Source organism: Falco biarmicus, chromosome 5, assembly GCF_023638135.1.
Source record: "Falco biarmicus isolate bFalBia1 chromosome 5, bFalBia1.pri, whole genome shotgun sequence".
Classification (NCBI taxonomy): Eukaryota; Metazoa; Chordata; class Aves; order Falconiformes; family Falconidae; genus Falco; species Falco biarmicus.
Window position 1 is genome coordinate 89945203 of NC_079292.1, and position 16004 is coordinate 89961206.

The 16004-nt window shown below is 36.8% G+C and overlaps 1 protein-coding gene across 4 annotated transcripts in view; it reads left to right on the forward strand.

Annotated features, from left to right (window-relative positions):
* STXBP5L (syntaxin binding protein 5L) overlaps positions 1 to 16004 on the forward strand; it is a 203097-nt gene that overhangs the window by 74773 nt on the left and 112320 nt on the right. For all 4 annotated transcript variants that reach the window (XM_056339640.1, XM_056339641.1, XM_056339642.1 and 1 more), the window contains exons 3-4: positions 1047 to 1128; positions 2755 to 2855. In XM_056339640.1, coding sequence (XP_056195615.1) covers positions 1047 to 1128; positions 2755 to 2855 — 183 coding nt within the window. The remainder of the gene's footprint in view (positions 1 to 1046; positions 1129 to 2754; positions 2856 to 16004) is intronic.

The following is a 16004-nucleotide window of genomic DNA, read 5'->3' on the forward strand; positions in this document are numbered from 1 at the left end:
GCAGTGTTTGTGGACAATTGGCATTTTTTTTCAGGAGTTTACAACGTGCTAATATAGTCATATATAATAAGCAGTAGGGCTTTATGTTGTAAAATCTTGTTTCTGATTGTAATCTTGATGTTTTGAATACATATGAAGGTGTTTCACCTGTTTCATACAACATGGCTGTTAATAATATATTTCATATTATTCTCTTCTTTTGGTTTACTTTTTATCTTTGGTAATTTTCTGGAACAGCAGTTTCTTGTTAAAGTCTGTGACTCAGATGGGAAAGGCCATCACCTAAGTTAAGGAGATGGCAATTTAGCATGCAGAGAAAAAGACCCAAGGAGAACAGGTGGAAAGGTACATTCGTGATATATCTGGACAGCAAGCTATTGCTGCAAAACAGTGTCGATGCTGATTCCGAGTGAACTAGCTGGGTTGCCAGAAGCAGTCTGACTGGTTTCGCTGGGACTGGGGATTGGACTAGGGAATGTAGTTAGACTTGGGTAATTCTGCATGGCACTGCATTGTACTGGTGTTGATGAGACAGAGAGCAATGGTTACATGTGAGCTTTTATGTAAGTGTGAAATGACTCACTCTAAAAAGCATTTTCTCAGATTTAAAAAAGAAAGTCTGCTACAGAACTGTTACAGACCATGGTACTAAATTATTAATTTTATAATATCTTGATAAGTACAAAAATCTAAATTTTGTACTTACCAAGATACATTAATGTGTTATATGAACTAATAATGTGTTAAAAGAAATTTAACTTGCATACTGCTGAATTTTTTGTGTTAATTCATGTACTTTATTTTGCAGGCAAAAACCCAGGCAAGAACAGATCACTCCCAACTGCATGTGTTTCAGCCTGATGATGTGGGTACTTTAATTAGAACAGTGGAAAGTCAGCATGAATTCTTTTGTTTTACAGAAAGCAGGAAGAATTGAGGTTAATTAAAGGTTAATTATAGTTTAATTGGTAGTTTGTTGAGGGTTTTTTTCTCTTTGCTTCTGGTGATAATGGGAATGTTAGAATCCTTGACTTTGATGGCAACAGATTGGGCAGGCCTGGTGTTGATTGCTACTGCCAACATGAAAGTGGTGCTGCGGTTCTGCAGCTCCAGTTCTTAATCAATGAGGTAAGGACATATGTACTCAGATTCTTCTGCACAGATTTAGTTGAATAAGTCGATTCATGTATTGTAATTGAGTGATATAACTTTACACATTGACAAATTGTGCCCACAAGTAAGTGGCATACATCCAGAGGACGTTTACCCTACAGCCTTTTAGAAAATTATTTATGGGACTGCACACAGGGAAAAGTATTACTTTCATGTACATCAGTATAGAGTACTGAATAAAAGGCAGTCAATATATTAATGTTTGAAGACAGATGTAAAATCCATTAAATTACTAAACATGTTGCACAGTCCCATGTCAAATAGAAATTAATAAATGAGCTAAAACTTTCTATGGAAATATAGTGATGGTTATTGGCTGAAAAGTCAATAGTTGGGGATATGCTACTACTTGAAGCAAGGAAAAGCAACTGCAGGGATCATCAATCAAACCAGCAGCTCAGTCTTCGCAAATAGTTTGTCAAAATCAAGTTTAGATGACATGAAGAAACAGTGACAGTTTATAGCTTGCTCTGTGCAGAAGATGTCTGGAGTGGTAATAGGCAAGAAAACTTCCTGGAGCATTATAATCTGGGTTTTTCCCAGAACCTCATAACCTGGCCAAATTATAAACTACTCATAGTTTAATTTTATTAGAAGGGAACACTTCAGACAGTTTCAAGTCCTCTTTCTAAGCCTGGAGATCTTGGAGTTTCTCAAGGAAAGACTTTTTAGTTTTGTGGGGGTTTTAAACCTGAGAAATATTTATTCTTTCTACACCTGTTTGGAGAAAGTACCTAAACCACAGAAACTGAGGAGGGAGAACTGAAACCTCAGAAACAGTTAATCCAGTAGAATTCTTTAGAGGAAGGCAGGGATGAAAACAGGGAGGGCAAGGTTTGTATCAGTGTTCTTTCTTTTCATTAGGTGACCAGCAGAACCCCTAATACATAGGATTAGATTGATTTCTGAGGTGGGCGTTCTCTCTGTCATTGTTTTAAACTATTTGGGAGATGAAAATGAAACCACGAATTATACTGTATTAGAGAAGTCTCACCTTCATTAATTTCATTTGCATATGTCAACATTGAAGAACAGTTGCTAGGATTAGGAAGGAAATCCAAGATGCAAAAAGAGAAGTTTATTGATCAGTCATAGGTGGTATGAACTGATCTTTTCAGTTAAGTTCTCACCTTTCCCCAGAAGAAAGTATTGCTTTCTCTTTGGCCAACATCTACTGCCTCTCTGCCACAGTAATACACTGATCCCTTTTTCCTTTAGTTATGTCCTTAACACTCACGTTTTTAAGTGTTGTCTGTTCTCGGTTTCATACATCTCTATGTTTATGTGGAAATACATAGAAGTTTACATGTGACCTTAATACAGAACTTTTAATTTGCATTTTAAATTGATGGAGTTTTAATTTAACTTTGGCTGATCTTGTACTAATTTAAACTGTTTACATTTACCAGATCAATTCAAATTGACTACTATTTATGATTTTTTTTTCCTAGAAAAAAAAGCAACTATTTTTTATAATCTGTGTCGTTTTCTACATGTAGAACATTAACAGTGAAGATCACTTAAGAATAAGACAGAATCTGCAGAAGAGTAATATGCTGTGCTCTTTTTTGTCTGCTCTAGGGTGCTTTGGTCAGTGCAAGTGCAGATGATGCACTTCATTTGTGGAATCTTCGACAGAAACGACCAGCCATCCTACATTCTCTGAAATTTAACAGAGAAAGGTAAGACTATATAACAGTAAATATTTCATTTTTTAAAACCACAAATGTTCTTTCTGGATTTCTAATAATACATGCTTATTGGTTGGCCTTTCTGAAGGTGGATAGTTTTGTCTTGAAATTTTTTCTTCCACTCCTCGAGTCTTGTTCCCATTGAAAAAAACCCTTCACTTTCTCTTTCTGCAGCCTTCTCAGAACTTGAAAAATTTTGCCTGCTTTTTGTCAAAATGTTTTTCATTTTACCTTCTGTTTACATGAACTGGTGTGAACAGTTGTGTGTTTGTTTTTGTCAGACCAGACACAAGCACTGTGATCCTTTTGACTGATCTGTTGTTCAGTACCAGCCAGTTCAGTACCTCAGCTGGCTGGATCAGGGAAATAATTTTCTTTATCTTGAAAGGATTCTATATTTGTAAAATACTGGAAGTTTAGCATAAATGAATTGTGAATTTGGGGAACAGTGGTAAATGTGGTTGTAATTTTCAAACTCAAACAGAAGGTGAGCACCTTAATCTGTATTTAGTCACCCAAGTAAAAACTGATGCAATATTATGGTGCTTGAATGCTACGTTTTTATTAATAGTAAGAACAAGTTCTGTGTTTCTATTAAGGAATTAGGTCAGTAGTCAGAAGACCAAGATTCAGTGCATAAATGCAGCAGTTGTTTTTTTGTGAATCCTTGAGCAATACAGTTATTCTGTACGTCATCTTTGGGATGGATTCTTTAAAAAAAATTAAAACATAGAATTAATACATAGTATGGTTTTGACTGGAAATTTAAGTAATACTGTGTAATTCTCTTAGTATATATATTCAGTGTTTATTAAGGTGCAGCAACTTCTTTTAGATATTTATATATTTGCTTGTGCAGTGGTGAAAGGTATTAGTACTTTACCAATAAAGTGAAGTAAACAAGTAAACAAGCTCAGCAAAGCTTCAGCTGCAGCAAATCTGAAAATTATTATGGAAACAGACTTTTTCTTTGTTGTTTGTTATTCAGATACGTATTATGTTTGTGCTTAAATGTCACCAAGTTGCAAGTTTTGTTGTGGGAAGTACTACATAATAACTTAGAAAATACACATCCTGATTCCAAAGAGTTTATACCCCAGAGCAAAAGTATATCAAGTGGTTTGGGACAGCATGAGATAAAATGAAAAAGTATATGTGCATTTTCTAACTGCTTCTGGACAGAAAATCATCATTTTACATATGTTGAAATATTTGAAGCTTGGTATTCTTATCAGGTAGGTACCTTATCCACAATTTGTCATTGATAAATCTAAATATTGTAGACGTTATTCCAGTACATCGTGATCTAGCTCTCCCAGCCAGCAACCTTCCACGCAACCTAAGGAATCAATACTTAGAAGAGTGCAGTGTCTGTTCACCTGTTTGCCTCTCACTTCTCTTCAGAGACACTAGTGTGGCATCTTGGTCAGAATTTTATGAGAATTTCTTGATAAAACAAGCTCACACACATTTAGGCTTTCCTAAGAGTAAATAATTGTCATTACCTTTACCTAAATTTTCTTTGGTTTCTGCCAGCCTAAAACATTGGGCAAAATGTTTGGAAGGAAGTTATTTGGGATACTGGAAAACTGCATAAATCGCATTTTGTGTAATGGCATTTTTGAACTGAGGTTTAAATAGGGTCTGAGGTTGTAATTATTTGTAATAAATGCATAGCTAGCTGTACTGCCTTTTATCAAAGTCTAGTAAGTTGGGAATAAAAAAGCCCCAACTGTTAGCTGTTTTATATATATTTTAAGTAACTGGTACAATCACTGCCATTTAAATATTTTTTATTCACACATCAAAGGCTATGAGGCAAATATCCTGATAACACTGGTATATAATATTGTCCAAAAAGTAAGTCCAGTTTTAAATTTAAAAAGAATTTTCAGTAAGTACGAAGAAATAACTTTATAGGCAGTTCTTTTCTTCTCAGCATTCTCTAGCACTGCCTGTAGTTTTGGGGGTTTTGTATTCACGCACTTGGCTCCAGAATGAAATCTCCTCATTTTTATTGTATTTTCTTTTAAAATACATATCTATTAATTTCAAATCGTCTAATTTTCGATTTTTTAAGTTTGATTACACATTTATTATGTAAAACTCAACATAAACCTCTGGGCAACTAACAAAAATGTAAGGCTAAAACCCTAATTAACCCTCTCATTAATTTGGAATATTTTTGTATACGTATGCCCAACAGAGTTAAGTCTAGAAGACTGCTTCCTTTTCTTTTTTTCTGAATATATTTATTGTATTAAAGCGTAAAAGTTATCGATTACATGATGTTCAGAGAAACAGCAAGTAACGGTTGCCTTAGCTATAAGAAATTTGTGGCAAAATGGATGTAGGGGGAATTTGGGAGGCTGATAAAGCAATAAGATCAAAATTGATTTTCTTCAAGAAATTCAGAGGTCTGTCTTCCAAAAATTAATGGTGTCTTCACTGTTGGAACAGTTGAAAAAAATTATTTTCGTCCTCTCCTCTCCTCTTGCAGGGGGAGGTTAAGGGAAGGCAAGATTCATACTGAAGAGAGAAAGATTCTTTTGTCTTATTTTAAGTTTCTGACCCAATGAATGAGCTAGCCTTGGTGTTTCTTAAGTGAGGAGAAATGTTTGTTGACAGAGAATAGGTTTTAGTGTGCTTTCAGAAAACAGGAAGGTATTGGAAAAGGCCATATAGGGAAGTGTTTACATAGTCAAAGCCTAGTTCTTATAAGAACACCATTTAAACTTCATTTTAATTATTATAAAAAGCAGCTTTTATGTAGCAAAACATAATTATGCAGATGTATTTTACCTATGAAAATGGAGCATGTGGTGGCTTCATGTTTTCCTGTTTGCATGTCTCTCTTGAGAATTTATAAAAATTGTAATTTTATTCATACAATATGTTTGTCTCCTTGATATGCTGTTTGGTTTAGATTTTTATTTAAAAAAAAAACAAACAACCTGGCAGATTTACTTCGTGAAGTGATGCAATATAATGCAACTTAAAATTTTAATATTTTATCTGCTTGTGATGAGGAAGGTAATTGTATTAGTCCACATTCTTGATTAATTTGTCTTCAATTAATTAGCTTTCATGTAGAATCAGTTTATTGTGAGTTTTAAAAATATTTGATGCATGAACCTTACAGCTGTTAGATTGTGTTAGATGGATGAATGTTACTTAAGTCTTTGGCTGTTACTCAGTGCACCAGTCTTCATGTTAACTGTTTAATTTGGAATTTGCTTCTGTTTCTTGACATTTAAGATTGCAGTATAATGGACTAAAATTTGCCCTTAGCAGTGTTTCTGTATATGCTTGTGCAACTACTTGAGTCAAATTTCCCCAAGTGTATACATATATGTATTCCCCCTTTCCCTCTCACAAAAGTAAAAATATGTTTGTTCTTTTCTTCAGATATTGTTAACAACATAGATGAAAAGAACAAAGATCTCTTAAGTGCAGCACACTGGTTATCTTTCACTCACCGTGTAGCATTCAGCATTAAGACACTGAATGGTTTATGAATAATAATTCACGTACAAAATGCACTTTTGTAGCTGTTAAGTCATAGTTTGCAACCTCTCCAGATTTATTCTTTTCTTCTTCTGACCTGTTGTTAAACTAATGATGATGCAACATTAGCAATATCAACTCTGATAATGCAGTGCTCCTTTACTGTCTCTTTGGAGCAAGTGTAGAAGGAACACTGGGAATGAGAAATAATGGCAAACTGATATTTTGTTCTACAGTGTAATGCTCTGGACTTTTTAGCAAATTACATGGTTTTGCCTTGTATAAAATATAAGGTTATCACCTTAAATTTCTATTGCTATAATTGGAATGTAATACAATGCAGTAAGAACCTTCAAGAAAATATAAATATAAATGTAAGCAATGTGTTTCAGTGCTTGGCCCCATACCAAGAGCTGTAACGGTAACACAGCTACTCATAAGACGTTTAACAGTAGCATATGGTTGATAACATATCATTTGCTGTTCCATTTGCAAGTAGGTTGGACAGGTAAAACTTTTTAACCTCTGCAAATACTCCATCAGAGTCTCTTCAGTACTATTGAAGATTAACGTTATGGTGATATTCCTTATGTTAGTCCCTGCTTTTCCTTCTTTGATGTCATAGGAGATGCCAGATTCACCTTCAGTAGACGTTTTACCAAAATTAGTAACTCAGCTTCTGGAACAAGACACCGTCTTTATCTGCTGCAGAGAACATTAGGATGAAGCTAAGCTACTGGAAACTATTACAGGCCTTAATAATTTCAATGTAGTCAGAGCAGACTTCAGCAAGTATAGCTTTAAATATACAACATTTTAAATAGTTTTCCCATTTAAGATTGATGCAACTGGGATAGGAAAAACCAGCAAGGATTACAGTGTGGAGTCCAGGTCCTTTAGCCCTGCATGCACTAGTTTCACGTGTGAGCACATTCATCTCCTGTCGTTCTGAAGGTGAGCTAGGTTGGTTGTGTTGAGTGACATGGGGCATAGCCCTCCTCTTCTTTCAGCCAAGGCTCACTGGCATGTCACAAGTGAGCCAACAGCGCTACAACTGACATACTCGGCACATGTGAACACAATGTACAAGTTCTGTTGAGTCTTTAAATCCACCTGCATGCACTGTGCACCACTGCCATGACAGTACCACGTGCCCTTCTGCAGGGGAATCACCAGGTGACAAAATCTGTATAACTGGCTCTGATACGTAACGCTTTCTTCAGTGTTGGGTATGTTGGCACAGAGGAAGAGGAGCCTTGACTCTTACATCTGAGATTTTGCAGTATTTAGACAAGGTGACTGAGAGTATTACAGCAATGCTTGGAAGCAGAGAAAAAAAATAGGTATTTTTGGATCTGATGACTTTACTTTTGTGTGTTGGTCTATATTCTGTCCTGAGAGTAGCTGCATCTTTGTCTGTCTGTCTTGCTGTATCTTTGCAGGTCTGTGTTGTTAAGACTTCACCTTACCAAAACGGCACCAAGAGGCTATTGAATGAATACTGGTGACGGGCTGTGCAGTCTCAGCAGTACCTGCATCTGTTTACTTGTGTGTTAGGGACTTGTGAGTTACTAAATTTAGATTATCTGTCTCATTGACTGTTCAGGGAACTGAATTCCTGTGATAGCTTGCCTGCTCATAAATGAGCCTCCTGGTTAATATTGTATAACTGCAAACTCTGTTTTGTTTATGTACTTTCAAATTAGTCAGAGATCTGTCATCAAGCATGAAAGTAGTTGATAGGTTCAGTGCACTTGCACAGCCATGCTATACCATAAACTAGATCCTGATTAAATGGTGTGGCGCAGCATTTAGCTATTCCAAAGAACCACAGAATTCAAATATAAAGCAGTATTTCACCATACAATCCTGCCATGGTTTATGGGAAGGATTTAAATTTTCTCAGGTTGATTGTTATGGAAAAGAATGAGGAAAGCAAAACAAGCCCTGCTGTTGAATGGTGTTCACGTCGACATCTTGATGAAGTTTTAACAAAACTTTCTTGTGCAGTATTTTTGCACAACAAAAATCTTGTGCAGGATTTTTATGTGTGTGTTGTGAAGTGTGTGTACTGCCAAGTGTGAAGATAGCACAGATTTCAAACACGTAAGATAAATACTGAGTATGTGTGGCATGGTCTTGCATCAGAGTTTATCACTTCTGAAAGAACGATGCTCAGGAAATTTAATAAACAGTTAATGTTGTTTACATGGAGTTATTGAGCTTGGAAAGATTCCTGAAGCTCATAAAGAACACCTCTGATCTATAGGGCTGCGCCTTAGTACCGGAGGGCAGGAAAGTGAATTTTGTCAAATGTATCCTCAGAAAGACAAAGGACTGGATACAAAGTTTCTTCGGTGGGACTGACCCAAATCACGTTCATGTAGTTACCACACACCTCTGCCTTGTCTGTTAAAAAAAAAATAATTAAAAAATTAAATTATTACATTCTTTTTCCAGGTCTCACATCATGTTATGGAAAGTTTCATAGTACACTTGACCTGTAGGATCAATGAGAGCCATAAGCTTATCCCGGAAAGGTGGTATGCAACCTAGTTGAAATGATGAATGTCTTGGTCATAATTTTCATTTTTTTCTTCAACAAGCATTAGCTAAATAATAAAAAAAGAGGAAAAATACAAAACTAATTAGCTTGTTGATACCAAGAATCAGCAGTTTTGATTGGATAGATTTACGAGATTATGCAATTCCACTAAAGTAGGATGAAAATTCACGTGATCCCTGAGATCTTCTTTTCAATAGATCTTAAATCTGTGGGCCTTCTGGTGGATTCGAGCTAAGGGACCTCCTCAGTCTCGTTCCCTGACAAACCAGACAACTCATATACCTCCTTTTATATGATGAGCAAGCCGACTATGTTTTGAATCAAGAGATGCTGGTCCCTTATGATGCCAGTAGTAAAGGCACTCAGACTCTGTAAGTTATCGTTCCAAATGCTTTTTATTAGAGCTAGCCCTATAAAGAATGAGGGAATAGTGTAGATAATCTTGCATCCCTGTAGATGCTGGGAACCCCAAGTTGTGCATCATCAAACCAACCCCCCGTCATCAGGCTGCGCAGACCCCATCCATCAATAGGGCTACCCCATTTTGGTCGTGGAAGTTACTATAGGATTTTCCTATAAGAAAACAACTGTTTTCATTATTTCTGCTATCAAACAGAAAGGCTGTTCACACTAAAACTTCCTTCCAGACTTTTAGGTAAAGGCAAGGCCAGAGAGGTGGTGCCGTTGCCCAGCGGGAGCTGCCTGCAGGCTCCTCTGTCACAAGTTGGCTGTGTTTATCGTGCGGCTGGTGCCACACGCCCAGCCTGGAGGCCACGCTGGACATGCAGCCCAGCCACACGAGGCACAGGCTTGTGCCGGCTTGGGTTAGCCGCTGTGTGGGTCACGGGCTCCTCCACATGTGGCAGCCTCCCGGTCAGGATCATGGCACTCTTATGTAACTATTCAAGCTTAAGCCCACTCCTCCTCCTAATTGGGAAAATTGTTCCATGCTAATTTCGTCTTTCTGATGGCAAGAAACCTTCCAGCTTCAAGACTTAACTTTATTTTTATGGCTCTTTTATTCCCATTTATTATGATATCCTGGTACCCACAATATCATGTATTTTAAAGATTTTGTCTCTCCTTTGCAGTTAAAAAACTCATTCATATCCATTCACAACCTGCTTTTTTCTTTATTTTTTCCACTACAAAAATCAAGATTCTGTGTTTTCCTTTATACATTTGTGTCTTCGTTCCCTTTTCTTTTCTCTAGCTTTCTTCTTGTATCTGTTCTCTCTGAGCTGATTATTAGACAAGGAAACATATTCTGGATAGGGTCCCATCTGTGCTGCGCTCGGTCATTGACGTTACCGTTTTCTTTTGTAATCTCCCCAGCAATGTTTACTGATGCATACCATAATGACATCTTCCTTTTACGCGGCTTCATCTTATCAGTGCTTGTGGTCTTGCTGTGATTGACTAATACACCCATTACACTCCTTCACTGATGAATAGCTGGCTGTCAGGGAATGCGCCGCTTCGCAGTGCAGCCCTTCAGGAGTGGAAGCAGAGTGAGACAACTGAAATTGAAATTATCTTTTTCCATTGCTTCTGTATCATGGGTTCCAGCTCTAAAGTAGAATTTATTATTCTTTGGAGTTTTAGGCCTTGCCCTTTGCATTTTAAATTTCACTCCATTTCTTGTACTCTACTTGTGCAGATTGTCCTTCCTCTCTGATCATGTGTCCCTAAAAGGTTTCATTAGTATTAGTACCAAGATCATATGAGATTACAAGATCAGCTGTAAAACTAATACTTGAGAATCCCTCAAATATCCAGTAAAATACTTTCTTTTTCAGTAAAATTAAGTGGAAAATAGACATTACAAACAGTAGTTTTCATAAATGCTGTATTTAATTTTGACATGCTAGTTTTCCTACAATTGGAATATTCTGGAATAGCCTACCTTTGGTAAACCTGCCTTTCCTATTTCACTACAACTTTTCAAAATTTGTCCTTTTGAAATGCCAAACCTCGGTTAGTGTAAATTTTTAAGTATATTTGAGCAAGTAGTAATAACATCATGGTCACATTATAGATGACAATATGGCTTAACTTTATTTCTTCAGCTTTAATTTTTTTACACTTAGCTTCTTGGGTGGGATTTGTAATGCAAGCTGATTTGCTGCCACTGCAGAAAAAAAGTGCTGCAACAACTTAAGCTGGATAGTTTAAAACTAGCTTGGTTTCTCTATGCTTAAATTACACCAGGGTAGATGTTACTCTAAAATAACAACGCCTTTTATTGATTCATTGACTATTTACTAAAGAAATCTGTTGCTGTTTCCACGAACACCTAGGCTATACAATTATTAGCAATGCTTCTTTTCTAATCTGTACATGATGCAATAAACTCTTTTAAAATTACAGAAGCCCTGGTCATATTTGTCATTCTAGAATATTGAAAAGATCTCTGTTTATATCCAGATCCAGCCTTGAATTTGAGATTCTCTGTTCTTTTTTTTTAATGGTGACTTTCACAGGCTTTCCCCAAAGTAATTTTTAGTCCACCAGGATTCTGCCCATACTATTATTTTCAGCTGCATTTCAACTAAAAATGTCCTTAAGTGCATTATGCCACAGTATCTGCTTTTATACCTATTTGCTAAACAACTTCTCTGAAGGCAAGTAGAGCTGTTTAAGATATGTAACATCTATTTTTACACTGCTCTGTACATAAAGGTTCCATTTCCATAACGAGACTTTAAAATATGCAATAATAACATTAGCACGGTGTATAGTAATTTGATTTTTGGTAACTGCTCAGAAAAAGTCTCAGAACAGCAAATACAGTTACCATGTTACATTATTTACATATATATTTTCATTTTAAAAGCATGTATCCGGGACTTATGAAAACACGTGACAAAGTATGATTAATAATTTGGCAAATGTTTTTCTGTTTCATGGTTATCAATCAATTGCAAATCAATTCACATTTTCCTCACACTGGTGCATTAAAAGCAGTTTAACAGACAATGGCTGATACACTATAAGTAAATTACTCTTAGGGATAACAGCTGTATTTAATAGCGCAAAGACCAAAAAACCTGAAAAATTACTTAAAGCTGATCACTTTTGCTTCCCCCCTATTGCTAAAACTGTACCAGATAGGCTCGATTTCCCCCAGTCTACCCCTGAGCTGTTCATTTGACTCATTACTTTATTTAGAGCTTTTTACATAAAATATTTTGGCAACTAAATAAAATAGTCTTGGGATTTAATCTGAGACTGTGGAAAGCGTATCAAGTGAAGGCTTCTAAACCAGAATTTTCTCAACTCTGAAACACCAAAATCACAGTTTCTAGCTGGTGGTAGGCCAAATGTTGTGGCTATAAATACAGCACAGTTAAAAATGTTTGAAAAGTGAAATTTACTTGTAACAGCTAATGAAATAACTTTATAAATTTGCTCTACATATATGTATTTGTGTGAAAGCACATATATATCTGTGTGCATGTGTGTATGTGTGCACGCACACACACATACCTGGAATTGTCATGACCCATAGAACTGCTAGAGAAGGCGGCATAGCTAGCACAATTACTTGAGGACTTAACAAGAGTACGGGGACTGGAGGGCCCTCTGGCCTGACAAACTGTCTTTTCCAATTTACTTCTTCCTCTCTGTTACTCTGGCTGTAGTCCCTTCTGTTATTTCTATGAGAAAGAAGCTGTCTCTTCAGAATTCCATTTTGCAAAACATCTTTGTGAAGTTCTGTTTTTACAATAGGGAAGAAAAACATACTCTGAATTATTTAATTTTTATGTCACCTGGACGCCTCTGATTGTCTGAGTAACTTAGGCTTTCCTCAGAAACAAATCCTTCGGCCTTTAGCAGTAGACACAAAGTTGCTATATGCTGCAAAACTTTAGATCATACTCTGAGCAGTGTACTGCTTGTTTCTGATGCTTTGAAGAAAATAAACCGTGTTTGTCAGTAGACATAGGGTAACGTGGTATGTTGTTTTCACATAGCAAAATTTAAATATAGGCACAGAGCCATGTGTTGAACAACCATGTTTTGCGGCCTTAGTCGTAACAAATGAGAAGTCCAATACTGTAATAGGAAAACACATCATGTACTTCGTATCACACATAGTCATGTTAGACAAGAGCGAAAAAAAAAGGTGTCTTTTAAAAGTTAAACAAGTTCAGATGGCATAAACAGTCTATCTGTTGGAATTTTCAGTTTGCTACGGTTATGGTGGTGTACCAGGAATTCTGTTGTTTTATTTTGTGAAGTTTTTTAAATTTGAGTTTTGATATATCTTTCATAGTCCTGTTCAGATCCATCCTTTGTAACATTGGATGTCCAGTCATGTATTAAAGCAGTGAAGAACATGAACCCATTCTTTTTTTGCATTTTGCAGTAAGTCATTTGGTTCTTGGAAACCACCCCACCCATTTGGTGCCCAGGCACATGTCAGCTTTAAGCAGGATCCAGTGCAATGATTTAGGATACTTTTCCTTCTGTCACTATAAACTCTGGGCATTATTCCAGTAAATCAGAAATAGAGCTCCTAATGTCAGTGTTGAGATTATCTCATTAAACAGTACATGAGCAGGAAGAGAGACTACAGATTGCAGAAAAACAAGGACCATTAATCACAGAGTCCCTGTCTACTGAAGCATAGCAAATAAGAACAGCTGGTCTCCAATAAGTCTACATGATTTTAATTGATGGAAGCTGTTAAGAAAAAAAGTGTGTATACATAGAAAAAGTAGACACATGTAAAAATGCAATTCTTTCTACTTGAAGTCAATTCCAGTATTTCAGTCTTACCCTGATGGTAGAGAGTAATTCAAAATATCTTGATTGACGTTGATATGAAATAGGTTTTAATCTCATTATATTAAGAATGTATGATAAACACAGATTTGTGTATGTTGCAGGAACCTGGGGATGAAATAATAGCATATCTTTAGTTTACTTTTCTAACAGCTATGTAAAGTCAAGCTGTTTAGCAAAAGACAAGTTTCAACCTTTCATCTTCGAGCTAAGTCCCAGGTTACTTTTTTTAAACTATGAGACTGGGAAGCAAAACCTGCATTTTTGACTTACAGCTTCAGTGCTGGGTGAAAAGATGAGAGAAACTACCCTTAGGTGTTGGGGTTTTTAGTGCAGCTGCTACAAAATCAATGGAAGAAATCATAAAAAATGTCTTCTTTTGAGAACATCAACTCCCTCTTCCATCCTTTGTTTTTTGGCTTTCTTTTATTGATGAGAAACTCAGTGGCTCTTGTCCCAGTCTGTATTGCCCATCACTGTCACTGTGCTTGGTATTATAGCTCCATTTTTACTTAACCTTCAAAGAAACTAATGGAGAACAAGTGCAGTACTGCAGGTAAGAAATAATGATTTCACAAGCCAGTAGACAGAAGAAAAATCTCGTACATTGTTGTTCCCCTAAAAATGAAAGCAAGAGTCTTTTTGCCAACCTTGTTTCATTAATTTGTTCACTTCACTGATTTTGTGGAACTTTTATTCTCATTTTTGTTGTCTAGTGACCTTGAGTTGGCATCAGAAACAAATTGGAAACCAATGATAAGTATGCTGATTTCTTCCAGCATCTCTTTTTATTCAGGGAACCAAGTTTCCATCTAATTTCCTTGTCTTTTCCTTGTAATTTCTTGTGTCCAAGTCTGCACATTACACCTGTTGAATCCGCTGCATTACTGTTGTGTAATGCTAAAGATCTAGCCAGGGAGAGTATGCCACTGTCATTGTCAGTGGTCCAGCTTCCACATGTAAGACATCCTATGATTCTGTGACTTTTCTTAACTGAAATTAAAACTAAATCACACTTTTAAAAAACAGGTGGACCACAAGAATCAGTCTCAAAGGTATGTTTGGTTCATCCGCTGTCTGCTAGGATCTACTGGAGCTACTACAGATTTTTGAAATGAGCTTGTGGGATACATGGAGGATCTAGTTTGAATAGGAGAAGGTTTCATGTCATGATACAGTATCACCAAGACTCTGAAAGGAAAAACTGTCCAGATGTATTGAACTGCTATATATTTAATTTGACTCTTAGTCATGCCAGTTAGTAATTTAAAGTATTTCCTGTACTCTTAGGTCAGCCCTAGAAGGTGCGCATACACTTCAAGTAAATGAAATGAAAAGTTTAAGTTAAACATTGGAAATACTAATAATGGAGTTCATCCTGGATTTCTGCCTTCGTGGTATATCGCTCAAACAGCCCGTGTTGCACAGGAACACATTATTACTGTGCACAGCCAGGGCTCACATCTGTCTGGGGAGCTGCACAGACGTCCGCTGCAAACACATGACGTGGACAGCAGATTTCATGGATTGCTGATATTGTCCACGTCTTGTACATGTCTTACAGAGCTGATGAGCTCCCAATTTATATGTAGTTCAGGGAGAACAGTAAATACCTCCAGAGGTCAGATAGCTCATAATTTACATCCTTTGCTTGATCTGATGGATGCAGCTCCTTTTCTTCATTGTCTGTAGGTTTAGCCTGTGGTTCTGTTTAGTTACTTCAAGTTCAGCTACAAATTACTTTGCTTGAATATCTGTCTAAATCTTCTTGTGTGCATTTCATGACTCAAAGCAATAAACTCAGCTGTAACATTCCTTTGTGAAGTGACAGAAATGCAATCCTACACTTTCTGAGAATACTGACGAGCCAGAAGCTCCCTTAGAAAGGCCAATCTGCTTTCAGCCGCTGGAGAAGGAGGGGCACTAGATGAGTCTGGGCTCCTTTGTATGTCAGTGAGGACTTTGAATATTACTTTTGTTCAAAAATACCGAAAGATTAAGGGAGTAGTGAGGAGGGAAGAAAAGAGTTGGATGGAAATAATTTCTGCTTGCTGGTGGAGGGAGAAGGGACTGTATACAACATCGTGAGGTACCCTGGGGAGAAGTACTGCAAAGTCAAGAAGCAGGGGAAGGGCTTATCTCATGGTTTTCCTCTGTTGTGAATATTCAATGAGGGCTACACAGGACACAGATTTCTTTCTAAAAATTGCTGCTTTGTGAGATGACCTGACAGAACATCAACCAGTCCTTGGCTAGTACCAGGGAGGATGGCCCGT